We start from the raw sequence: 26758 nt of genomic DNA, 5'->3' as shown, positions 1-26758 counted from the left end.
GACACCTAACAAATAATTATTACTATTCTTAAGATGGGCTTCCTTCCTGTCTAAATTAGAATTCTACCTCATGTCTCACACTATCCCTAGATGATGTCATCCTCCAGACCCATGATTTTAATTATGAATTACTTCCAAACCTCTCTTCAGCTCCACCCTTTCTCCCAAGCTCCAAATCTGTATGTCTGAATTCTCGCTAAGCACATGCACCTAGAAACCTTAGACCACGTGTCCAAAATGGAACGGGTCTTCCCTTTCACAACCTGCCCCAGCGCTGTACCATCTCATTTGCATAGTGGCAGCACCATTCATCCCTTTGGTCAGGCAAACAGAAACTAGAGTCCGCCAGACTCCCTCTTCCTTACCTCTCACATCCGGTTACCAACTCCTGGCACTTCAAATAAAATCTGTAGTAAATCTGTCCCTTTTCCATTCCCACTGTCACTGCCTATATGGAGACCCCCATCAGCTTGCTCCTGTACTCTAGCTGGTCTCCCAAACATTCTGCCTCACTGCTTCTGCGACCTTGCCCACAGAGGACCACCTAAAGAATCTTTGAAAAACACTGCAATGGCAAGTAAGTTCAAAAAGACTGCTCAGAGTCTAAGTACAAAAGGTCAGATTCAAAGGCCTCAAGATCTAAAAAGCGAGGCTCCTGGAAAGTTTGTTTTTAACCAGTTCTTCTTAAAGATCTTTAGCTGGTTTGTCTGCCTCTCTCTTTCCTTAATTGGTGGCGGTCCCTAATGTTTTACCCTTGGCCGTCTTCTCTCTCCTCATCCCTCTCAATGAGCTCATCTTATTCCCCAAGCTATAAGTATAGTCGATGTTGGTTTAATTGACCTCTGCCTAACATACCTGTCAGACAAACCAGAATTCTCAGTTCCAGCTGTATGAATGAATGCTGGCTGGTCCCATGGCAAGCTCACCTCTTACGCTTGCGAAGATTTTCTCTAGCCACTTATTTCTCCTCCCACCAAATGAGACTCATTGTTCCCACCAAGTGAGACTCACTGCTCCCATCAAATGAGACTCATTGTTCCCACCAAGTGAGACTCACTGCTCCCATCAAATGAGACTCACTGCTCCCACCAAATGAGACTCAGGCTTAACACAGTTTATTTTTGCACAAATCCCTTTATGTCAGTTTTACTTTTGGTATTGTTATTATGTAGCTTATATGATATGGAAACTGATAAAATATGAGTAAAAATGAGAGCTGCTATTTCTATGAAAACTTGAATGCTTTGAAAAGACCCAGTAAAGGGTAGTGTTTACTTCTACATTTTTCTCTTCCTTGGTCTTGTACACATCTCTCCAGTGAGATATCAGAACTTCTCCCTAGATGGAGCCATGGGGCATATTCAGAAACTAAGGCTGTTCCCAGAGCATTCTTCTCTTCTTTCTACTTAGCTAACTCCTACCTGACTTAGTGCGAACACAATCTCCCCAGGAAGCTTTTCCCTGATCCCTACACTAGGGGAGGTCTGCCTGCTGTGTATATTCATAGCTCCCTGCGCTTCTCCACTCACTGCACTCTATTACAATTGCTTGGTTCAATTGTTCCCACTTCCCACCACCCAAGTACATCCACGAATGCAGGGACCAGATCGTGTCTGTATTTTTTCACTGCTGTATCCCCAGTGCCTGGTACTTAGAAGGTGCTCAACTAATATTTGTTGAATGAGTTAATAAATATGGAAGGACGGTTCTAAGTATAATAGGAATCTTTGGTGCCAGAAGCAGCAAACTCGAATCACTTTAAGATAGAACAATTTTTACCTTGGGGTCTAGGGGGGTCATTAACACCACTTGAGGGCAAAACACAAATTGCGTCTTTCCTCAAATGATCTCACTAAGCTCTTGGAGCAGATGGGATTCTAGCAAAATCCCTAAATACCTACACTGACACCGTATATTCTATCCCCATCTTGAGATTCTGAAAAATTCTAGAAGATGGGGAAAAGGGGGTTTCAGGCACCTGATTTTCAGAAGTTCTCAGGGGATTCTGACACACCTTAATAGTTAAGAACCACTAAACAAAAGTTCGGACCCAAAAAAAGGACTTGGAGACTAAACACACAGCTGCGATCAAGCTTTTACAGATCATTCCTAAACAGTGTGTAATTTAATAATAACAGTGCAGCAATACTAATTTCCCCATTTTGATTATTGTACTGTGGTTATTTAAGATGTTTACAGTAGGGAAATCTGGATGAAGGATATAAAGGAACTCTCTGTACTATTTTGCAACTTTTCTGTGGGTCTAACATTATTTCAAAATAAAATGTTAGTACGAAAAGGACCATGCACAGTGCAACCCAGTAGCAATGAATATCTCTAACTTCCAGACATAACCTTGGATATCACCTACCACTAAAGAAAAGCAGGGCTCTTTGGAGGAATGGCTGATTCCAGGTCTTGAGCAGGAAATATACATAAAAGATATGCTGGAAAATCACACTGGACAGTAAGGAAGCTACCAAAAACAATTAGGTTCATGTGTAAAGGACCCAGGAGAAAGCCTGAAGAGGCTACCACTATCCAAAACTGGGAGAACTGGAGCTACAATAAGAAATGAAACGGGGCTTCCCTGGTGGCGCAGTGGTTGAGAATCTGCCTGCTAATGCAGGGGACACGGGTTCAAGCCCTGGTCTGGGAAGATCCCACATGCCGCGGAGCGGCTGGGCCCGTGAGCCACAATTACCGAGCCTGCGTGTCTGGAGCCTGTGCTCCGCAACAAGAGAGGCCGCGATAGTGAGAGGCCCGCGCACAGCGATGAAGAGTGGCCCCCACTTGCCACAACTAGAGAAAGCCCTCGCACAGAAACGAAGACCCAACACAGCCATAAATTAAAAATAAATAAATAAATAAATAAATAAATAAAAATTAAAAAAAAAAAAAAGAAATGAAACGTCTACCAGTTAATACTAGATAGACACATACATACATACACATATGTACACACATAATACACACATAGGTCACCTTTGAAAGTTGATCAGGGTATTGATTCATTTCTATAAGTAAAGAGAAAGAATGAAAAAAAAATCATAGTGTCATATTTTCCCAATACACACAGTTTATACTTCTAAAAAATTAGGTAATATATATCTATAATCTTATATTGACACTTCTGAAATTCAAACAGCTCTGAAAGTCAAAACGTTTTTGTAACTCATCAATAGTGAATCTGCCCTGCCCTGCCCTGACACAATGTTCTTTCTAAGCCTTTATGTGTTAGTATGAATATTCATACATTTTACAGCAGAAATTACTCCTCTGATAGCTGCGGGCTGTCCCACAATCTGCATCACCTTACCTTTCTAAAACCTGAAAACTTCTGATTTCTGAAAAACCCAAGGATTTTGGATAGTGGATTACAGATCTGCACAAACAGCACTGGAAATAAGGGTAACTGGACAGCAGGAGTCCAGAAGAAACAAACAACAAGGGAAGAAGATTACAGAGAGCAAGACCGTCTCCCCAGGACTGGGAACATCTTCTCCACCTACGATCACTACGGTCAGAGGGAGCTTTCTAAGCAGGTAAAACGTGAGCCAGACTTTGAATGAAGTATGGGATTTACATAAATGACAAGACATGGGAAAAGCATTTCAGGCAAAATGAACATGAACAGGGCTTCCCTGGTGGTGCAGTGGTTGAGAATCTGCCTGCCAATGCAGGGGACACGGGTTCGAGCCCTGGTCTGGGAAGATCCCACATGCCACGGAGCAACTAAGCCTGTGAGCCACAATTACTGAGCCTGTGCGTCTGGAGCCTGTGCTCCGCAACAAGAGAGGCCGCGATAGTGAGAGGCCCGTGCACCGCAATGAAGAGTGGCCCCCGCTTGCCACAACTAGAGAAAGCCCTCGCACATAAACGAAGACCCAACACAGCCATAAATAAATAAATTTAAAAAAAAAGAAAAAAAGAAAACATGAACAAACATGAAAACACTTCAGACTTCATGTACATTCAGGGGACAATGGACCTGCCATTTGCTCTGAACAAATGTTTCACGTGGGACAGTAAGACATCACGTGGAGAAGCACCTGTACCTTCAATCCTGTTACAGCCTCTCAGCTTTAAATGAACTGCAGGCTCTCTTCAGAAAAATATATTTATATATGACCAACTTACCACTCTAGAGAAAGGATAAGCAGAAACCTAAAACACCTCTAGAAAATTTGCCTCTAAACCTTAGTCTTAAAAGACCATCCCTGAGACTCAATAAATTCGGCACATGGCTTTAGCTCAGTCATTTAACACACTGAAGCAACAGAAGATGCCAGTCATATGTGTACCATAAGTTGACACTTTAAAGATATCAAGTCATCAAGTTCCCTGGTTGCCAAGAGACAAAAGAGAGGGTTGACAAAATTTTCAAGCTATTAATCTGCCACTGAACTGTTTATCACTTAGCTAAATGAACACAAACTATTTCCATCTAGGTGAAACCAGTAAATCTAGATCAAAGTAGAGACTTTCTCCCTGAAATTTTTTTTTTCCTTCTACTAAAGCTGCTATGGTCATGTTAACACTCTATCCATTAAATTTCCATCTTCCCTTTCTGGCTGTGTAACCTTGGTTAAGTTAATTAAGCTCTCTGTACCTCAGTTTCCACATCTTTAAAATGAATATAATAATAGTACACACCTCATGGAGTTGTTCTGAGGATTAAACAAGGTAAATAATCAGTGTTACAGTACTTAGTAAGGGTTCAGTGTTCTCTCTGAAAACCCTAAAAAATTATCTAAAGTCTACTTTGCTTCACTGTATGTTTCTAGGAAACAGACATTACAGCCTAGCACTTACAAATGGTATATTAAGATTAAATAGGGACTTTCCTGGTGGCGCAGTGGTTAAGAATCCGCCTGCCAATGCAGGGGACACGGGTTCAAGCCCTAGTCTGGAAGATCCCACATGCCGTAGAGCAACTAAGCCTGCGAGCCACAACTACTGAGCCCGCGTGCCACAACTACTGAAGCCCGTGCGCCTAGAGCCCGTGCTCCGCAACAAGAGAAGCCACCGCAATGAGAAGCCCACGCACCGCAACGAAGAGTAGCCCCCACTCGCCGCAACTAGAGAAAGCCCGCGCACAGCAAAGACCCAATGCAGCCAAAGATAAATTAAAAAAAAAAAAAGATTAAATAAATATTAAGGCTAGTAAATGTCAAGAGCATAAATACCTAAATTATAACAGGAATAAAAAATATTAAAAGGATGTGACACTCAAAACTGAAGACAAATAGATACATATTGTATGCCGGAAATCAAATGATTACTAACTAACCTTTTATCCTAATTTACATATTTTAGGCAAAATAAAGTATAAACTATACAACCTCATCACCCTTTGCAAAGGCTTAATGACTCTTTTATATCCAGCTATTGGGAATCTATTCTGATGGCCTGTATTTTCAGTCTAAGACCAAAAATACCCAACTAGCCTCTTTCCCTACGAGGAGTCTGAGACCATCTTGGCAGTCAAATTGAAATATATGTAGTTAATCTAACAAAAACAAATTCTCTTTTCCTGACCTTGCCTGTTCGGATTATCTATGGAAAAGCAAAACCGGGACTTCCCCGGTGGCGCAGTGGTCGAGAATCTGCCTGCCAATGCAGGGGACACGGGTTCGAGCCCTGGGAAGATCCCACATGACAGGAGTAACTAAGCCCGTGCGTCACAACTATTGAGCCTGCGCTCTAGAGCCCATGAGCCACAACTACTGAAGCCCGGGCACCGTAACGAAGAGTAGCCCACCGCAACTAGAGAAAGCCCGCACGCGGCAACGAAGACCCAATGCAGCCATAAATAAATAAATAAATTTATTTTAAAAAAAGAAAAGAAAAGCAAAACCACACCATAAGACCCCAGAACTTTCACAGGTTATAAAATAGTAGAGGAAGGAAATTAGCAGAAGCAAAGATTATAAATGAAGGCAGCTACAAAACCAGAATACATGAAGATATTTAAAAAGGAGAAGAACTACCTGATTTAACTCTTTAAAAAGGAAAGCTTGGACTTCCCTGGTGGCGCAGTGGTTAAGAATCCACCTGCCAATGCAGGGAACATGGGTTTGAGCCCCGGTCCGGGAAGATCCCACATACTGCGGAGCAACTAAGCCCGTGCGCCACAACTACTGAGCTTGCGCTCTAGAGCCCGCGAGTCACGACTACTGAGCCCACATGCCACAACTACTGAAGCCCTAGAGCCCATGCTCCGCAACAGGAGAAGCCACCGCAATGAGAAGCCCGCACACCACAATAAAGAGTAGCCCCTGCTCGCCACAACTAGAGAAAGCCCGTGCGCAGCAACAAAGACCTAACGCAGCCAAAAATAAATAATAAAATTTTAAAAATAAATTTAAAAATTTAAAAAATAAAAAGGAAAGCTTAAAAAAAATACTATCACCAATATCACTGTTTCTCAGGGTCCTCAGGCCAATTTGCCTGTGAGAATTAACAGATTATACAGGTTGACTTTGTAAAAAATTACTCGCTTACAGCTAGCTAGATCTAGCTTTTATAAAAAATCAGATTCTTGTCACAAAATATACTAGAGGTCCCCTATGTAGAACTTTAATCTATCAAAAACAGTTTGAACCAGAAAGAAAAGCAGCAAAAATAAGTTCCGGACTCCAAGCTGTGTGTTTTACTCATATTATATATACTCCTTACTCAGAGGCAATGGCAGAGAAAAGTCTTATATGGAAATTGATGTACAGACTATCAAATGTTTATTTTAATATGACTTATTCTTCCTTAATTTTTTGGTGGATTTCCTCCTTAATCATTCTCTCACACTTTGCCTTTGCCATACTGTTCTCTCTGCCTGTAACATTCTGCCACCACCTGCTTCAGAAATTTCTACATGTCATTTAAGACTCCACTCAAGGGCCACCATCTTCCCTCTCCTCTTCCAGGCTGTTAGACCCTCCTGTCTCATGTTCACAAGGCCACACGTGCATCCTTAGTTGTCGCACAATACCCTGTCTCTTCCCCCTTAACAGTGAGCTCCATAAGGGCAGAGGCTACTGTTTTTTTCTATCTCTGTTCCCCTAGGGGGAATTCCCTGGCGGTCCAGTGATTAGGACTATGTGCTTCCACTGCGGAGGGCCTGGGTTCGATCCCTGGTCGGGGAACTAAAATCCCACAAGCCACGCAGCAAGGCCAAAAAAAAATTAAAAGTTCCCCTAGGAACTTCCTGGCATAGTCATAAACCTTCAATAACTTTTTGTTGAATAAAAGAATGGATGCAAATGAGGCAGCAAAATAGAACAGAATGAACAGTTCAATGAATTCTAACCAATGTATACATCCATAAAATCACCACCACACAATCAAGGTACAGAACATTTCTATCACCCCAAGTCCCCTGATGCTTCTTTGTGATCGATCAAAGCCCTGCCCAGGCCCAGGCAACCACTGATGTGCTCTCTATCACTATAAGTTAGTTTACTCAGTTCTGGAATTTTAAATAAGTAGAATCATATACTACGTACTCTGCCAAGTCTGGATTCTTTTCCTCAACGTTCTGATTCATTCATGTTGTTGAGTACATCAATAATTCACTTTTTAAATGTGAGTAGTATTCCATTACATGGACATACCATAATTTGTTTTCCATTCATCTCTTAATGGGTATTTGGGTTGTTTCAAATTTGGGGATATTATGAATAAAGCTGTTATGAACATTCACATACAAGCCTTTTTGTGGACACTGTTTTCATGTCCTTTGGGTAAATATCTAGGAGTGGTCACACGATAAATGTATGCTTAACTTTCTGAAAACCGCCAACATGTTTTCTTAAGTGGCTGTGTCATTTTACATCCCTATCAGCAACATGTGAGTAAGCGGTCATTTGCGCCACATATTCAACAACCCTTGGTATTTTTTATCTTCTTAATTTTAGCCATTCCAATGGGAGCATAGCGGTAGCTCATTGTATTGATAGTTTTAATTTGCATTTTTTCCCTGATGATTGGTGCTAGTGAATATCTTTTCATGTGCTTATATGTAATTCATATATCTTCTTTTATGGAGTTCACTTCTGCCCATATTTAAAGTTAGGTTGTCTTATTATTATTGAGTTGGAAGACTTCTTTATAATATATTCTGGAAGCAAGTCCTTGATCAGATATATATTTTGCAAATATTTTCTCCCCATCTGTGGTTTAACTTTTCATTTTCTTAATGGTATTTTACAAAGAGCAGAAGTTTTTAATTTGGATGAAGTCCAACTTATAATTCTTTTTCCTTCTCCGGTTAGTGATTTTTGTGCCCTGTCTCAGAAATATTTGTTTACCCCTCAAAGCCATGTATATTTTTTTCTTGGCTAGAAGTTTTATTGTCTTAGCATTTACATTTACATCAGTGATCTATTTGGGGTTAACTGTTCCGTGTGATGTAAAGATGGCGGTTCATTTTTGTTCCAGCACCACTTGAACTCACCCCACTGAATTCAAATGATCATATAGATATGGGTCTCCAAACTCTCCATTCTTTCATTGTTCTATATGTCTATCATTACATCATTCTACTCTGTCTTGATTTTTGTCGCTTTGAGTCAGTATTATAAAATAGTACTGTAAGTCCTCCAAACTTTGTTCTTTTTCATTATTGTTTTGGCTACTCTTTGTCTTTTGCATTTCCATATAAATTTTAGAAGCAGCTTGTCTATTTCTAACAAAAAAAAAATTTTAAACTCTGCTAGAATTTTAAATGGGATTGAATTGGATTTACACAGCAATTTGTGGTGAAGTCCCATCTTAATAATATTGAGTCTTCCAATCCATAAATACAGCATATCTCTCAATTTATTCAGGTTGTCTTTAAAATATTAAAATCACAATGCTATTATTTTCTATTTCATTTCCCAATTGTTTGTTGTTAGTATACAGAAATACACTGATTTTGTATATTAACCTTGTATTCTTGTCTGTAGTCTTCTAACCCACAACCTTGCAAAATTTACTTATTAGTTCTAGGATGTTTTCTTGGTAGATTCCTTACAATTTTGTGTGTGCACAATCATGTTGTCTGCAAATAGAGTTTTATTTCTTCCTTCTCTTTTTCCTTCCTCCTTTTATTTCTTTTCTTGACTTACCACACTTGGTAGGGCCTCCAGTATGAGGCTGAATAGAGTGGTGAGAGCAGACATCCTTACCCTGTTCCTGCTTTTAGTAGTGAAGTGCTCAGTGTTTCACCAAGCATGAGAGCTGTAGGCTTTTTCGTAGGTCCCCTTGATCAAACTGGGTAAGTTTCCTTATATTCCGACTTTTCTGAGAGTCTTTATGATGAACATTATAAAGTTTATCAAATGCTTTTTCTGCATCTATTGAGATGATCATACAAATTTTCTCCTTTATTCCATTAATATATTAAATGGTTAATATGTTGTTGATATGTTAAAATGATAAACTAATCTTTCATTCCTGGGATAACTCCAACTTAATCATGATGTACTATCTTTTTCATATATTTCTAGATTTGATTTGTTGACATTCTGTTAAGGATTTTTACATCTACAACCATGAGGGTTATTGGTCTGAATTCCTGTTCTTATACTGGTTTTGCCTGGTTGTTACTAAGCTTATGCTGGCATCATAAAAAGAAGATGGGAAGTGTTCCCTCCACCTCTATTTTCTGAGCTTGTATAGAACTGGTATGACTTCTTCCTTAAGCATGTGATAGAATATGTCAATGCAGCCATCTGGATCTGAAGTTTTCTTGGTGGGGAGGTTTTTAATTCTAAATTCAATTTCTTTAACACATATGGCAGTAGTCAGATTTTTTCTTCTACATCTCTCCTTGTGGCAGTTTTGGTAATTTGTATCTTTCAAGGTGTGATAGTGTGATTTATAATAAGAAATACATATTTGGTCTTCATCCCCATTTCTGGCACAGAGCCCCTAAAACCCTTGGAATTTCCTAAGTGATGAGAGCAACCGTGGTGTCTTTTGTTATGATAATTAGGTGACATCAGGAACACACCTGAGGACAGGGGTTGATTGCCAGGAGAACCAACCAACCAAGTGATGAGAGGGTCAGAACACTGAATCCCACCCCGACCTCAGGGGAGGGGAGAGGGGCTGGAGGCTGATTCCACCTCCAGTGGCCAATGATTTAATCAATCATGCTGATGTAATGAAGCCTCCGTAAAAACTCAAAAGGATGAGGTTCGAAAAGCTTCCAGGTTGGTGAACACATGGGGATTTGGGAAGAGTGGGGCACCTGGAGAGGGCGTGGAAGCTCCACACCTTTTCCCCACACCCTGCCCTATGCATCCCTCCTACCCGGCTGCTCCTGTGTTATACTCTTTATTATAAAACCCATGATCTAGTTAAGTAATGTTTCTCTGAGTTCTGTGAACCACTCTAGCAAATTAGTTGAACCCAAGGAAGGGGTCGTTGGAACCTCCAATCTACAGTCAGTAGGTTAGAAGCTCAGGTGACAGCCTAAACTTGCAACTGGACGCTGAAGTTGCGGGTGGTAGGGGGCGGGGGGAGGGCAGTCTTGCGGGACTGAGCCCTTAACCTGTGGGATCTGACTCTATATTCGGGTAGACAGCATCAGAATTAAGTTGAACTGTAGGACACCCAGCTGGTATCGGAGAATCGCCTGGTGAGGAAAACCCCACCACCACCGCCCCTACCTAACATACGCACACACAACTCTGAATTGGTATCAGAATATTTACGCAGAATTTGTCCATTTCACCTAAGTTGTCAAATTTACTGGCATATAGTTATTCAGATATTCCCTTTTTATCTTGTTAATGTCTATAGGCTCTGAATGGTGCCCCCTCTTTTACTCCTGATATGGGCATTTTATGTTTTCCCTCTTCATTAATCCTACGGACTGATTTCTGATGTTCAAAATCCTTTTCATAGACTACCAAGAGATCCCTGTCTTGTCTGCTGTCAATTCAAAGCCAACTGGAAAAGACATACTTTTTTCCTGTCAAATATATGCTAAACACTTCACTGTAGTTTGTAGAAATCAAGCAGTATTCACTTTCTAAGCCATGCGTTTTTGGGTATCCTTATGCTTCCTAAATATATGTATATTTTAGGCTTTATATATCTGCCTTTTTCCTAGAGATCCCACTTGATCCAAAAACAATGTTTCAGTAACTTACTTGAAAGTAAGAGTTAGATAAAAAGATTATGGTGGTCAAATAAAAAGACAGCCAAGAATGGCAGCAGTAGCCAAGGATTAAACACGGAAAAATGATTCTTCTTCCAAGGTCCTCTCCTAAACTGAAGAGAATTTGCATTCGCCCTTGGTCTAGAGCAGATGCAGTTCTAGTAGCCATACACTATGAAGCTGTGTCAATATCCTCAGGTAGGGATTGTAGTGGGGCTCATACACCCCCAAGGAAGACGTCAGTGGTACCTCGTCTCTCCCACTAAGTCTACAGTGTAACTGTTCCTACTAAGATGATTTTTAATCAATTGCCCATTTTGCTAAGGCATCATCATGCTTTTAGGTAGCAAAGACTAGTGAGAGTCAGAAATCAACACAGCTAAACAAACAAACAAACAAATAACCCAATTTAAAAATGGGCAAAAGACAGGAACAGGCATTTCTACAAAGACTTACGAATGGCCAATAGGTATATGAAAAGGTGCTCAACATCACTAATCAACAGAAAAATGCAAACCAAAACCACAAAGAGATTGCCTCACCGTCGTAGAATGGCTACTGTTAATACAAAAGATAACAAGCAGTTAGTGAGGATGTGGAGAAAGGAAACCCCCTGTACACACTGTGGGTGGGAAGGTAAATTGGTACAGCCATTGTATGGAGGTTCCTCAAAAACTATCATATGATCCTGCTATCCCACTTTTGGGTGCTTATCCAAAGGAATTCAAATCAGGATCTTGAAGAGAACATTATTCAGCCTTAAAAAAAAGAAGAAAATCCTGCCATTTGCAACAACGTGGATGGATCTTGAGGGCATTATGCTAAGTGAAATAAGCCAGATACAGAAAGACAAATACTGTATGATCTCACTTATATGTGGAATCTAAAGTAGTCAAACTCATAGAAGCAGAGAGTACATTGCCAGGGCTTGGGAAGTGGGGGAAGTGGAGAGGTGATGGTACAAAGTTTCAGTTATGCAAGATAAATAAATTCTGGAAATTTACACTACAGCACAGTGCCTGTAGCTAACAATACTGTATAGTATACGCAAAATTTGCTAAGGGGGCAGATTATGTTAAGTAGGTTTTATATATGTTACAATAATAATAACAACAACAATAATAATAAAGAAGGTGGGAGGAAATTTGGGGAGGTAATGAATCTGTTTATGGCCTTGATGGTGGAGATAGTTTCATGGGTGTATACTTATCCACAAATTCACAGAGTTGTATATGTTAAATATATAGTTTTTTACATGTCCATTGTACCTCAATAAAGAAATTTTTAAAAAAAGAAATGAAGGCATCTAAAATATTCAAACTCTGAAGTATCTTTGCACCTAAGAACTATTACAACAGCAGTGTCTTTCAAGACACTACTCCTGGACCTCTGTTTTAACAGCTTTATTTCTAAGTCAATTAGAGAAGCTAGGATTTTCTATTCACTCTCAGCTGCACTGTCTCTACTTAGAAAAAGAAAGCACAAGAGAAATCTGTTCACTGCTGCTATTCCTTCTAGATTCACACCCACTTTTTAAGGTCTCTTGGCAAACAGAGCTTCAGGCATTGGGTCCAAACTAAACATCACTTCCTAGAAGAAAATGTCACTTCCCCATACTTGCAATTGCCCTCAAGGACATCAGTTTTCTCAAACGCTTCTCTTAATCCCTAGAATTCAAATCATTCCCTTTTGAGATACCTATCAACCTTGATGATGCTTTCTGCATCTGTTCACCGGTCTCACTCAGCCTCTTTGTCAGTGACTTAGCTCCTTCTGCAACATCACTTTCACGGACTATAAGAAAACCTGCTTCTTTTGCAGAATTGGCAGTTGGACACTGTAATTAGTTTACATTGTCTTTGCAGCACAGTATCCAATGCATCTCACAATCAGTGAGATTAAAAGACAAGATGGATTCAGTGAACAGATAGAGTAACTGTTGCTGTTAAATGAAGAAGGATGTGTAAAGAGAAATTAGTTTGCTAATGATTAGTTTATTATTATTTATGTTAGAATGATTTTTGAAACCCTTCACAATGTATACTTAGGTAAAGATAGAAATACATCTTTTTCTTTCACTGTAACTTTTCCTATTCTTGATAAAAGAGTTGGTATGAACAAATGATTACAAGATGCAAAAGAAATCATCCTAACAGTTATTTGCTTAAAGAAAATATGCCCTTCTAGAAATGACATGAAACAAATTACTTTTATAATAAATCTAAAAAGTAACAATAGCTTTGATATAACCAAAGTCAGAGTTCTATCACTTTAAAATATTTAACTTTTGATTAAAGTATAACATACATACAAAAAAGTGTAGGGGCTTCCCTAGTGGCGCAGTGGTTGAGAATCTGCCTGTCAATGCAGGGGACACGGGTTCAAGCCCTGGTCCGGGAAGATCCCACATGCTGCAGAGCAACTAAGCCCGTGAGCCACAATTACTGAGCCCACGCGCCTAGAGCCCGTGCTCCGCAACAAGAGAAGCCACTGCAATGAGAAGCCTGCGCACTGCAACGAAGAGTAGCCCCCGCTCGTCGCAACTAGAGAAAGCCTGCGTGCAGCAACGAAGACCCAACGCAGCCAAAAATAAATTAATTAATTTAAAAAATAAAATAAAATAAAATAAAATAATAAATTCCTACCAAAGCAGGAATCCTCTCTGGAGGCCCGTAACTGAAGGTCATCCCAACTGTGCAAAGAACACATTCTATTCCGATTAGCTTCTAATTTAACAAAAAATTTTCTTCTGAATTTTGGAAATTGGCCCATCTGTCTATCTGCTAATCCTAGTTCTGCCTTTTACAGCCACACAAAATAAATCTAATCTCTCTTCCATATTACAATCCCTGAAGATATCTTTGCATAGTGCTTTTTAAGAGTTTCTTTTCCTCCGTTTATAAAATTGACATATATATGTGTGTGTGTATATATATATGTGTGTATATATATATACACACACAGGTATATATATATATCTCCCTTATGAGCAGAGAAGGGTGTCTATAATATAGTATTAAATGAAAAATAAGTAAACTGAAATGTTTTTAGTTTCCTAAAAGCATTATAATAAAGATCTGATTTAAACTGGGTGCCCAGAGTACTTCCTCCCCCTCACATTCACTAGGTATGTAATGTTTCCAGAAGCCAATATGTAGAGCCCAAAGGAGAAAGTAGGTCTCACTGATCTAGCTAACACAAATTCTCTTAAATACAGAATCTGTGTTTATTAGGAAAATACTGGGGATTAAAGATATCTAGATATCTTAAGGTTAAGAAAAAAAAAAAAAAAAAAAAAGATGCCCGTTAATCCCCAAGATCACAGTAGCTAAGACATATCCAGAAGAAATGTAATCATAAATCCAGCTTTCTAGCTTCTGATATTTAAGGATATTCTCCATTCTAAGGAGGGAGAAAAATCAAAAGGTTCTCAAGAAAATAAGTCCTGTCAAGATCTATTAAAGATGAATGCAGTGAACCAGAGTTCAAGTCGAGAGGCTACGTCTTCATTAGGTTATAAGAAGGAAAAAGAACTTGTGGGATTATAAGCAGACTACTGCTCATAACTATGCCAGGTGTCTATTCAGAACAGAGATAAGCAACAAGGGGAAAAGGCAATAAGTAACCAAGTCTGAATCAAGAACACACCCAGTATCCAATAGAAGGAAGGTTCAACAGGAGCTGGTCTAAGGAAAAATAAATAAATTCTTTAACTCGCCATTTGTTGATAATAACAGTTTTTCTGGTCTGCCTAAAAACTTTCCCTAAAATAGATGAATATTTCAGAAATATCAAATTTGGGTTTTAAATCTATTCTCTTATTCACAAATCTACATGGTGGAATTTTTTCTATATTAATAAATAACTAGAAAATAGAGGACTTATAAAAAAACAATTTCCATCACACTAAGTTTCTTAAACCTATAGTACAGTATATCCATTTGTCTTCAGATTATCTTCAAGGTACAAAAGGCCATCTTCCACATTTTGTTGTGAAATAAACTATCTGCACAATACTCAGTTTTTTAAAAAATACGACAACTTAAACTAAAAAACTATTTTGGTAGAAGCAATCCAAAACTGAGCTTTTGAGTGAAGACATCTTCCTACTTCAAACCAACAGAATATATCGACGGCTCGTAATATTTTTAACATACTTAATTCCTTATGGTCAATTAAGATTAAATACATACTAGGACAATCTAAGTCCAATAACCTTTCATTTTACTAATCTAATCACATCAACCAGAAAGAAAAACAAGTGCCTACCATATGGTCTTTCTGTAATAGAAAATAGCTGCATTCGATAACAGCATCTGTGCATCTACATCCAGCACTGCCCATACTTAAATCATCATGTTGTTAAATATAATAAGATGACGGGTCTCTTCACAAAGCAGAGAACAAAAGAAACTGAGTATCACGTTTGTACCAGATTATGTGATCTGGTAATAACTAAAGAAATGAGGAAGGGATTAGAGATTCTGTAAGCAAGGCACAAGGACTTCATAAAATGTTTCACTTGGAAGAAATGAATGCTACAAAACACTAACAATGTGTGGAGAAATCTTCTTAGACCTGGGTACTCATTTTGTTGACGGCTCTTATCTTGAGATGGGTTCCACTCAGTACCTCCAAACCCAGAGCTCTGCTGCCGCCGCTCTTCTTAATTCCAACAGGCTATACTTTCAACCCTAATTTGCAGTGTAAAGCTTTTGACATACAATGGTATTCTGCCATTTAGATTCAAGTGTATGAAGGAACACACGTTTCCAATTAAATAACAGTGTTATGTTATACTGTACTATCGCTAGCCTGCAATGAATCCTCCACTGAAGAAAACATGTTTTTTAAAAAATGTTTAAGTACTGTTTTGAGCAACGTGTATCCTTTTCAAAAAGTGTCTAAGTATTATTTTAAGCAGCGTAGGTAGGTTCGCTAGAAACCTGATTTTCACAAGACTGGTAACATATTACCTATTTTTTAAACCTGTAAATGCTGTCTTTTTATTGTAACTTTGGAATTAAACAAAAAAAGAGAAAATACAAAAATAATATAATTCTGCTATTCTCCCCATCCAGAATTAACAACTGTTAACATTTTGCCATAGTCAATGTTGTGACCATTTTTTAACTTACAGTGAAATATTCATGACATTAAAAAAATTAAAAACGTAAGGAAGATTCCTATACTGGCCAATTGTTTTAAAAGAAAACATCAGACATACAGTTGGTCCACTGTATCTAAAGGTACTGCACCTGTGCATTCAACCAATGAAGGATCAAAAATATTTGGAAAAAATTTTTCCAGAAAGTTCCAAAAAGCAAAACTTGAATTTGCTGCACACTAGCAACTATTTACATACCACTTACATTGTATTAGGTGTTATAAGTAATCAAGAGATGATTTAAAGTATAAGGGAGGATGTGTAAGGGTATATGCAAATACTACCCTATTTTATATAAGGGACTTGAGCATCTGAGGATTCTGGCATCCATTGGGTGGGAGTTCCTGGAACCAATGCCCTGTGGATCCTGAGGGATGCCCTATTACCTTTCCATAGCTTCACCACCAGTTTGGTTCCCCTCCCCTAGTCTGTTCATTACCATTATCTCACCTTAGCACGAAGTATTTCATACATTTGTACTACACACTGCCTTGGTTACTGTTACTTGGTTACCAGCTTCCCAAAGGTAAGAAAGATGCAAAGAAAAATGTGAACAGCCATCCCAATGGAAATGGAGGTCTAAAGAAGCACCTACAATTCACACTACACATCGTTATATAATCTAAATTACCTAGATGCAAACTCAAGAACATTTTGGAAATTTTCCTTAGGTCTTCATTCATTCATTCGAAAAAATTATCTGAGGGCCTACCATGGGCTAGACTCCCTTCCAGACACAAGAAATACCAGGTGAACAAAACAAACTGTACTCTTAACACTTACGTACATCATCTGTCCAAATCAATAAGCAAAATCAAATGGAGGAGCACGTCAGATGGAGAGTAAGTGACAGGGAAAAAAAATGAAGTGAGGAAGGAGGGCAGGTTGTGTCATGGGGAGCAGGGGAGGGAAGATCCTCCCAGAAGGTGACCTCTACGCAAATCTGGAGGAGACAAGGAAGCGGGCCCTGCAGACACCTGGGGGACAGTGTCCCAAGGAGACGGTACACAGCGGGAAGGCTCTGGGGCATGCTGGGCTCGTGTATCCGCAGAAGGGGGGAGCGCCCGGGAGTTGAGCTCGGGGAGGAGACGGGAGGCTGTCCAGGGGTCTGCAGGCACCCTGAGAACTTCGGCCTTTCATCCTGAAGGAGATGAGAAGCCAGTAGAGGAGCCGAAGCAAAGGAGTGCCAGGACCTGACTTCTAAAAGGCCCACCGGGATGACTGTGGGGACAGACTGCAGGCTGGCAAGGGCTAAGCTGAGGGGCCAGTGGCCAGATTTGCAGGTGATGCACGAGAGAGAAAAAGAGGGATCAAAGATCACTCCCAAGACTCCGTCTGGGAGGGTGGGATTGCTATTGCTTAAGACGAGAGAGACTGTGGAAGGAGCAAACGGGGAAGCTGGGCGGGCGGGGGGAGGGGCTGTAGAGAAGGAGGAATTTGGTTTGGGATGTGGCTTCTCCACACGCGAGTGGAGGTTCTGAGTGGGCAGGTCAGCTAGATGTGGGCATCTGAATTCAAGGGAGAGGTCAGGGTGGAGAGACACACACGCACACAAATACGTGTGTACATGTATGTATGAATGATCAGTTTATACCTGATATTTAAAACCATGAAACTGAGTCTGGAGAGAAGAAAAGAGGGTCAAATGGAGTCCTGAGGTATAGGAAGACTTAGTAGGTCAAGGGGCTGAGGAAACTTCCAAGGCTGAGAAGGAGGGGACAGTGAGGCAGGAGGACCATCAAGACGGTACAGTGTGCTGGGATCTAAATGAACGGTTAATAGAAAACTAAAGCCTTTCCCGCTATGTTCATTGGCTATTTTGACATATATTTATTGAGCACCTACTATGCGCCACTCACTGTAGAGACAAACATGGTCCCTGTTTTCATGGGACTTGCAATCCAGGGGAATACAGATAAATAAACTAGTAAGTGCTCTTCCTGATAAAGTACAGGAAGGGTGTTTGAGGATAAGGCAGCAGAGCCAATTAATCCAGTCTTGGAAGGTCAGGGAAAGCTCTCCTGAGTGATGTTGAAGAAAAGACCAGAATGATAGTAAAAATCAGCCAGGGAGGGGTGGAAGTGGAGGAGGGGAGAATGGAAGGAAGGCTGGGAGAAAACAGGATTTATAAGGACCTGAAGTAAAGAGAGAGACATTGTGATGCCCTTGGCGGGGGGGGGGGGGTTGGTACTGACAGTACAGGAAGTACAGAGAGAGGTCACAGATGCCATAGGAGAAGGGCGGGCCAGAAGTCCTCTCAGACTTCTCTCAGGAGTTTGAGCCTTATTCCAAAGGCAATGGGAAGCCAGAAAACTGTTTTAGGCCAGGGAATGCAATGATCAGCTTTCTATTTCAGGAGGAGCGCTCTGGTTATGGCAGATCGGAGAGCTGGAAGGGGGCAAGGCTGGGAGCCTGGGACGCTAGTTAGGAAGCCTGGTCCATGATTCATCGCTGAGATGCAGCTAATCTGAACTCAGGGAGTGGCAGTGGGATTGGGAATGTAGGACTTTGACAGGAGGAAGAAGGAGAGAGAGGGGTCAAGGACTGTAGCCTGGCTTTTGACTTGGACAGATAGGTACCTAGCAGTGTTACTCACCAAGATAAGGAAGTCAGGGAGAGGGCAGGTTGGTGGTCAGGGTAGAATCTGTTGAGTTTGAACAGCCTGTAGACTATCCAAAAAAAAAAAAAACCTGTATGGTAAATAGGCAATTGGCTATGTAGGTCTAGAGAGCAGCCATAATATCTGAGATACAGTTGTAAATTAGGAATCACGGGCATGTAGACTAAAGCCCTGGGAGGGTGTAAAATGAAACCTAGGCAGTGAGAAAAGAGTAGAGGGATGGAAAGGCCTGACTCCTGTAAAAACCAACAAGAAAGAGGCTGCAGAGGAATAAGAAGCCTAAAGAGAGAGAGAGAAAGAGAGACAGATGGAGGGAGCGAGAGCCTGAGAAGAACAAGGAAGTCTGGGATAAAAGCAAAGTGTACAGTACTCTCGAAAGAAGAGCAAAAGTATGAATTTTTACGTGAATGAATTCGCGCACAGAAAATGCCTTATTTTATTATTTACACTGTTCCAAAATCAACTAACAAATATTTTTCATCAGCTTATAATACGTTTCAGTCACAGGATCATTTTAGCCTCGGTGAAGAAGCAAAACATAAAATGAACTAAGTTAATTAGCATGAGTAAATAGGTTTGTTCTAACAGTAGACAGTGAAAGTGCTAAACACGTGTACAATCCTGTGGAGAAGAGATTAAAAATGAAATAAATGTTAGAAGTGGGAAAAATAATGTGGCCTAGAAAGCTTTGAATAAAGAAAGAAAGAGAGAGAGAGAGAGAGAAAGAGAGAGAGAAAGACCGAGCAAGTCGAACCATAAAGAAGAAACACTATATGATGTGAAAAGGGGTGAAAATACCACAGAGGATTCAGAGTCTATACAAAGTGATTTTGTGAGCAAAGTTATGCAAGGCTAGGTGTCACAGATCAGCCTGTACACATGCGTGCACAACACACACACACGCCCCCCCCAAAAAACACTTATCTGGCTCAGTGAGTGAAACCAATTTTCAAAAATACATATTTAGATGTGAAAAGTATATCATTTTGTGTGAACACAACTATGCTATCCTTACTGTATAATGTCAAGTTATATTTTACTGAAGTGTCACAATTCTTTATTTGAAGAGGATTGTTTGTTATTTGTTTGTTTTTGACCCTTCCAATATAGTCTTGGGAGGTGGTGCCTACATTCATATAGCAACACAATTAGGTTCTAACACTTAATATAAACAAGAAATTTCTGATTGTTTTTCAGCAAAACAATAGACCTTATTCACAGCAGGTGGAATTAGCCAATTAGATAAGGCATAAAACAGGGACTCTTTTAATTCACTACATTGCTTTCTTCTGTGCTACAAAGTTAGTTTTGGCTAATACCATTAATATTAAGATATGTACTCTCGTTTCTTGGGTAGGTAAAAGCACACACAAATTTATTATTCAAATACACATTTAGGAACATAGCAATCAGTTTTTTGTTTGTTAGTTTTTTAGCTATTGGTTTTTAAAATTTTAAAAAGAATGTCAGTGCTACTCTAGAATGTAATTCTAATAAAATTAAGCACAAAAATTAAGTGCAGTATTCAAAGACTTAAATATCTGTCAACCCAAAATTGATACCCAAAGTATTCCAGTGGCAACTCTTTTTATTACTAATAAATATTCACAAGATTTAATGTGCATCAGAAGCATCAATAAGAGACAACTAAACAGAGCCAGTAAATACAAGTTCCCCTCACTCCTCACCCTGAGATTTTAAAATGTTTTCTGACAGCATACAGCCCCTTTATTTCTATTTCCACACAGAATCCAAGCAAACTATCTGCCTATTCTTTAAAAAGCCAAGCAACACCACAGTTTATTACCAAACCCAACTACTGTATATAGTCTCTAAATGAGCAAAATACAGACAATACAGTGTTTTCTTGGCTCCGAAACTAGAAATACTACGGCTATGCCAGCAGTAAGGTCCAAATGAAAGCAAATTTCACAGCCCCTAAAAAAAATACATAATTGTCATTGTTAATAAAAGCCAAGTTTGCAACTGGAAACACTGCCTTCTAGCCAAGGACAAGATGTGTCTATTATAAATTCTTGGTTTCCGGGATATCCCTTAAATGACCCAAAAAAAAAAGTCAAATAACATTAGTTCTTGCAAATACAATGCAAATAGCATGCTAATTAAGGTATTCACAAGTCAATGACAAATAAGGCTTTAAGACCACAGTATCTATCATTATGGAACTACAATACACATTAAGCAATCACTAAGTTGTAGGTAGGCCTTCCAAAAGGAGTTATTATGGTTCACCATGATCGGAGAACTGTGGTGTTATACTTAATCACGTTTTTACCTGTAAGCAGGTGTTTATAGGTATCAAAAAGTAAAACACTGTTTCTAACTGTAAACCTATAGTTCTAATAAACTGTACAGTAATGGCACACTGTACCTACCTCACTGATTTCTGCATAAACTTTCTAATGCAGTATGAAGTAAGCTGCTTGAAGCAAGTTCCTCTGCCTGCTTTATGAACAAAAACTTAACTTCTGACTCATTTTTATTAAGATGCCAAAAATCACACACTGAGAACTAGACCCTGTTTCAATGACCATGAAGTTAAAATGTAACACAAGCACAAAATAAACAATGAGAGTGATGGCTCATTGGGGGATGTTACTGTTATCTAAAGTAATCTTCAACCTTTCCTTAAAAATACAGGCAGCTCAAAAGCAAAATCTAAAGGAAAACAGTATTCAGTATGTTTAGCAAGCAAATTACAGAAACCATCAATAACAAAGTAAACACAAAGGAGCCATTATAGAATTAAACTCCAAATATAAGGAGGAAAAAAGATAGGAAAGGCAACAGGGCATAGGGGTGCCACAGATCAGTGGATTTTCTATTTCTCTCCTGCTTGCTCAAAAAATTTCAGAAAGCCTGGTGTAAAATCTTCTGGGCCCTTCCAAAGATGCTGGTCTGAAGGCAGAGCCACCCACCTGACAGCTCAGGCTGACACTCACAGGACTTCTGAGCAGTGAAAGGAAGGGAGTAAATAAAAGAACAGGAAAGGCAAGACATTTTTAAGGGAGCTGGAATTACAGCTCCATTAAGCAGTCTTCCAAAGCTGTGCCTAAACTAAACTGTCCACGGGAAAAGACTTGCTTCTCTACCCAAAGCAGAGATCCACAGTAACAGCATCAGTGTCGGAGAGAGGTGGTGGTCCAGGAGCAACAAGCATTACAGACAGATGCCCTCTCTCCAGCTCCAGAGCAAACCTTGGATACACACACGAAAGGTACAAAGCACCCCCTAACCAGCCCAGCTCCAAAAATACTGGAGAATGGGAACTGTAGGAAAACAGAAGCTTGTAGTATTCCCAGCCACCTAAAAAGGGAGAATTCCGTGCCCTGAGATGACCAAGATGGGGACATTTCAAAGTTAAGTAAGGAAAACGTCCTTGCAGAAGAATCACTGGAAGTTCCTCGAAACAAAAATGGGCAAGGCTTCACCTCCCTACCGGTCAAGCTGGGGCACTCCCACCATTCAGTCCAAAGCCCTACAAACCTCTTCTTAGGCCCGGGGGCAACTGACCCCCCACTGGCAGGACACCTCACAGACACAGGTCACTGCGGGCTACACAGGGGTGCTGCCTCTGCGCTTACCTCACAGGCGGGGGACCCGCAGGCCTTGAGCTTGTTGTCACCATCGCCCTCCGGCAGACCAGTCCGACGTGTGGCCATCATTTCATTTCAAATTACAAAGAAGGGACCAACCCATGGGAGTCCACATTGGAGGGGAAATGCCACCAGACACCCAAAGGGTAAGAATTCCACACCAGGCTCCTAGAAGGTGCAGTGCCGGTGAGACAATTAAAGCGCCAGGGAACGAAGGTTTTGATGAAGCGCCTTCGAAATGCCCTGATGATTATTTCTTCGGACTTCAACTGACTTCACCGTCTTCGTCCATTTCTCCAGACATAAAAAACAAAGAAGACAGGTCTCCTCGGCGGCTAGAAAGCGGTCCCCTTCTTCCTAGCGCTCCTCCCAAGTCCAAGAGCAAGGCGAGTGCGTCGTGAAGGCTCTCCCAAAGAGATCTTTCCTAGAAGAGGGAAAAGTTAAAGGGCATGAACTTTCTCCATACACTGACCTTAGCCTTGATCACATGTCTACCCCAAGCTCGCCTTTCCAACACATGGAAAGATAATTCGGTCCATGCTGATGAAGTATGAAAGATGAAAGAATCTTCCCATACAAAAAGAGAAAGAAAAAGGGGAAAAAATCCTATAAATCAGGGGGGAAAAAAAAAAGCTAAACATCAGAACTGCACGGTGGTTGCCTCAAACATGCCCGGCCGTTGTGCAGCCGTCAAGAAAAACCGTTCCCTTTTCAAGTGCATTTTAATTAATGTATTTTCTGGGCAGAGGAGAGGGAGTCTGTGTTCTTCTGCATCACCCGGATAAACAGACTTAAGGGAAGTTTGCTCCCCGCGGGACTAAAATGGGATAATCCTTTTTCAAAAGCCCTCCTTGCTCCCCGCCATCTCCCCAGCTCCCCAAAATAAAAACAAAAAGCCCTGCTCGTACGCGACCGGCGGCTCGGCCGGCGTCTCAAGGCGGCCTGGGGCACCCGGGGCGCCCGCCCTCCGCCCTCCGCCCCGGCCCGCCGGTGTCCCCGAGGAGGCGGCTGTTTTCCTTGGCCCGCGGCGGGGCTGGGCGGCGACGGCGCGGGGCCGGGCGGGGAGGTGCGCGCGGCGGCAGGAGGGACTCCCTCTCCGGGGCATTATTCCGGAGCTACAGAAATGAAGCCGCAGCCCCGGCCACTTTTATTTAGTTGCCGCGCCCCAAACTACGCCTCGACACGGTCTTCCCCGTTCCCCGTGGCCACCTAGGGAAAAAAAAAAAAAATAGGAAAAAGAAAACCACCACCCACCGACCACTATTTCCTCCGCCCCTTCCAGAGGCGGGTCGGGGATCTCGATCTCCCGGGAAGGGCGGCCCAAATATGTACTTTCCAAAACGAACGGGGACACCCGGGGGAAAGGCCCAAAGCGAGGGGGCTCACCCTGCGCGCCCCGCCTGGCCCGGCTTCCGAGGCGCGGCGGCGAGCGGCGGCGGAGACGCGGGCCGGGCGCCGGGCCCAGCCGGTACGCGCTAGGCCGCAGGCTCGGTTAATATTCATGAGCGGACGGGAGCCGCCCCTCCTCCACGGCCGACCGGCGGGACCCCGGCGCCCGCCGCCGGCCTTTGTGCCCTTCCCTCCTCCCGCCGGCCTTCCCTCGCTCCGCACACGCGGGCGCGGCCCCTCCGCCCCCGCCGGGCGCCCGCCGCCGCTCCCTCCGGCCCCGCGCCAGCGCCGGGGCGGGCTGGCCCGGGGTGGCGGGAAGGGAGGGAGCCAGCAGCGAGCCCGGCTCTCCCTCTCCACCCGCCCGCCGGCCCTGCGCCCCGTCGGCCGAGGCGGAAAATAAAGCAGACACGCACCGGAGAAAGCGCGGCGAGTAGATCCGCACCGAGCCGGCCGGCCCCCGGACGGCGCGCCCCTCACGCCCGGCGCGCACCGGACCGAGCGGGAGGACGAGCCGGCGCTGTCCTCCGCCGCCGCCGCGCTCCGCGGCCGCCGCCGCCCCCGGCCGGCCGCTCCCAGGCACCGCCGCGACCTGCCCCGGCCGGCCCCGGGCTCTCGGCCGCCGCGGGAGGGCGTGGGGCGGGGCGGCGGCCGCCGGACTCTCCCCTCGCCTCGCCGGGCCGGGCCGGGGCCGCGCTCGGGCGCCCGCGACCGCCAAGTGACAGAAGTGCCTCGTTCCGCTGCCGCGCCGAGCTGTTTCCCGGGGGCGGATTTCTCGCTTCTTCCTCCCTGGATCCACCTCCTCCCACTCCACCTCCTTCCCCTCCCCTCCCCAGGGGAGGCTCTGGGGCTGAATATTTTCTGTCTTGAATAATATGGTCCCGGGAACCGACGCTGGAGAAGGGGGATTAGCCTGGGGCGGGGGCGGGGACGGGGGGTGCTCGCCAACCCCCCCCCCAATGTGTGTCGGGACCTACAAGCCCTCACCACCCCCGCAACACCTCCCCAAAAACCAGACATACAAAACCCTCCCCGCCTTCTCCAGTCTCCCGAGCGCAGAGCGGGAGCGGCCAGGAACCCGGGCTTCCACTGGGGAAGGGACTAGGTACTCGGCGTCAGGGCCGGGGAGGGGGTCGATCATACGGCTAGACTCGCAGAATTGGGTCCCAGACTGCGGGGGACACGCCCGGGTGAGTTTTTGACCCTTTTTGCAGCGGGAGGGGTACTTCAAGGTAAGGGAGTGTCCTCTCACGCCCGACAGTAAGACAGCTTCTCTTTTGGGGTGGGTGGGTGGGGGGGTTGGGGAGAGGTCGCAGCCAAGCGTTGTTCATTCAATTCTTTGCCCTTTTTACATCTTCAGGGCAGCTGAACAATTCGGCGCGGCTAGCGGAACTGAGGAAAGGTGGCGGCGCTTCTCCACACAGCAGGTCGCAGAAGCGCGGGGTCCCGGGCACAACCGCCGCCCCTCCCCACCCGATTCCGGGGCTTCGCCCCAGACCCCCGGCGGCTCGCTCCGCCCCGCCGCGCCTCACAACATCTCCCGCTGCAAATGGCCCAATCGGAAGACGCGACGAGAGAACGCCAGCCAATCAGGGGCTGCTGACTCAGGCGTCCCTCCACCCTTTGCCCGCCCCCAGTAGGAAAGCCACCGCCCCTCGGGCTCCCCTTCCCACCCCGCCCCCCTCCGGGGAGGTGTCTCACAGCTCCTGTCCTCGCCGGGCTGGAGTGGAGGACCCCGCCGGGGCGGCGGGGTTTGTCACCTAGTCACCCTCATCCTCGCCTCCTCCCAGACACACCCCTCCTCCCTTTCCCAGTCCTCCTGCTGGTGCTGTTGAGGGTCATTTTTATCTTCGTGCCGGCGGGGGACTGCCAGCTATTGTGTCTGATCAGCTGCCACCGCCCTCCTAAGGGGAAAAATAAAAGAACAAACCCGAGAAGCTCTGGGGTCTGCGTACCTTTTCCTTCCTTTCTTACCGCACTCTCCCCCGAAGATTTAGAGACACCTCCCCGCTCCACCCACCCCGCCCTCCACACCCAGCTCTCCGTCCGCTGCCTCGGGTCCTGTTTTTCTGTTGTTGTTGAGAAAAAAAACCAAAAACCACTCCCTGGAGCCTGAATACCTGTGCTGTAGTTTTTAGATCTGCCTAAGAGTGGAAGGTGCCGAACATTTAGAATATACAACTAAATCCTCCGCCTCGATTAGGGGAACGATTCTGACTAGATCATTTTTATGTGGCCACGAAATTTGCATGTTCTTGACAGCCCCTGACAAAACTAGTCAGCCAATAACAAAGGAAAAAAAAAAAGAATAAAACAGAAGGAATTCCTGCCAGTCAGTCGGTAATTTACTGAATAGCCCACTGGGCTATCCAGTTCTGGATGCGATAGGGTAAATGAACTAGAAGTGAATAGAAATGCAGGGTTCAAGTAGTGTACCTCTAGTGGGCTTATAGAATATGTCCAGAAAGGAAAAACAATTTTAAGCACAAAACAGCTCCTTACAAATGCAAATGCACGTGCATGGCATAAACTGAGTACCTCACAGCTGAGGACGTCTAGGGTTAAGGTTTTTGTCATGGAAATTTTTATAAATGTTGATTTTGAAAAAGGCTTTCAGTTTGGTAAAGGAGACTAAATGTTGGCCATGGAAGGAGATATGAAAAGGAGGTAAAACACATTTTAGGAATTGTGGGAAACTAACGTAACCTAGAAAGACATTTCTGTAAGAGGTAAGCAGAAGAATCAGGGTTACAGTCTAGCTTCAACATTTACCGTGTGACCTAGGGTAAATTTTTACTTCTGTATATACGTACTAG

General features: G+C 43.0%; 1 protein-coding gene across 6 annotated transcripts in view; it reads right to left on the bottom strand.

Annotated features, from left to right (window-relative positions):
• ARHGAP21 (Rho GTPase activating protein 21) overlaps positions 1 to 24492 on the bottom strand; it is a 125146-nt gene extending 100654 nt beyond the window's left edge. For 3 of the 6 annotated variants that reach the window (XM_036841761.1, XM_036841763.1, XM_036841764.1), the window contains exons 1-2: positions 24359 to 24492; positions 22545 to 22980 (exon numbers count right to left, since the gene is read on the bottom strand). In XM_036841761.1, the coding sequence (XP_036697656.1) occupies positions 22545 to 22625 (81 nt within the window). In that variant the 5' untranslated portion in view covers positions 22626 to 22980; positions 24359 to 24492. Of the gene's footprint in view, positions 1 to 2985; positions 3018 to 22544; positions 22981 to 23942; positions 24285 to 24358 lie in introns of those variants that run through there. The other 3 variants (XM_036841766.1, XM_036841765.1, XM_036841762.1) reach the window with 3 other exon arrangements.
• Positions 24493 to 26758: the final 2266 nt, after the last annotated feature.

Source organism: Balaenoptera musculus, chromosome 2 (assembly GCF_009873245.2).
Source record: "Balaenoptera musculus isolate JJ_BM4_2016_0621 chromosome 2, mBalMus1.pri.v3, whole genome shotgun sequence".
Lineage (NCBI taxonomy): Eukaryota > Metazoa > Chordata > Mammalia > Artiodactyla > Balaenopteridae > Balaenoptera > Balaenoptera musculus.
This window is presented reverse-complemented; position numbering and strand designations above follow the sequence as displayed.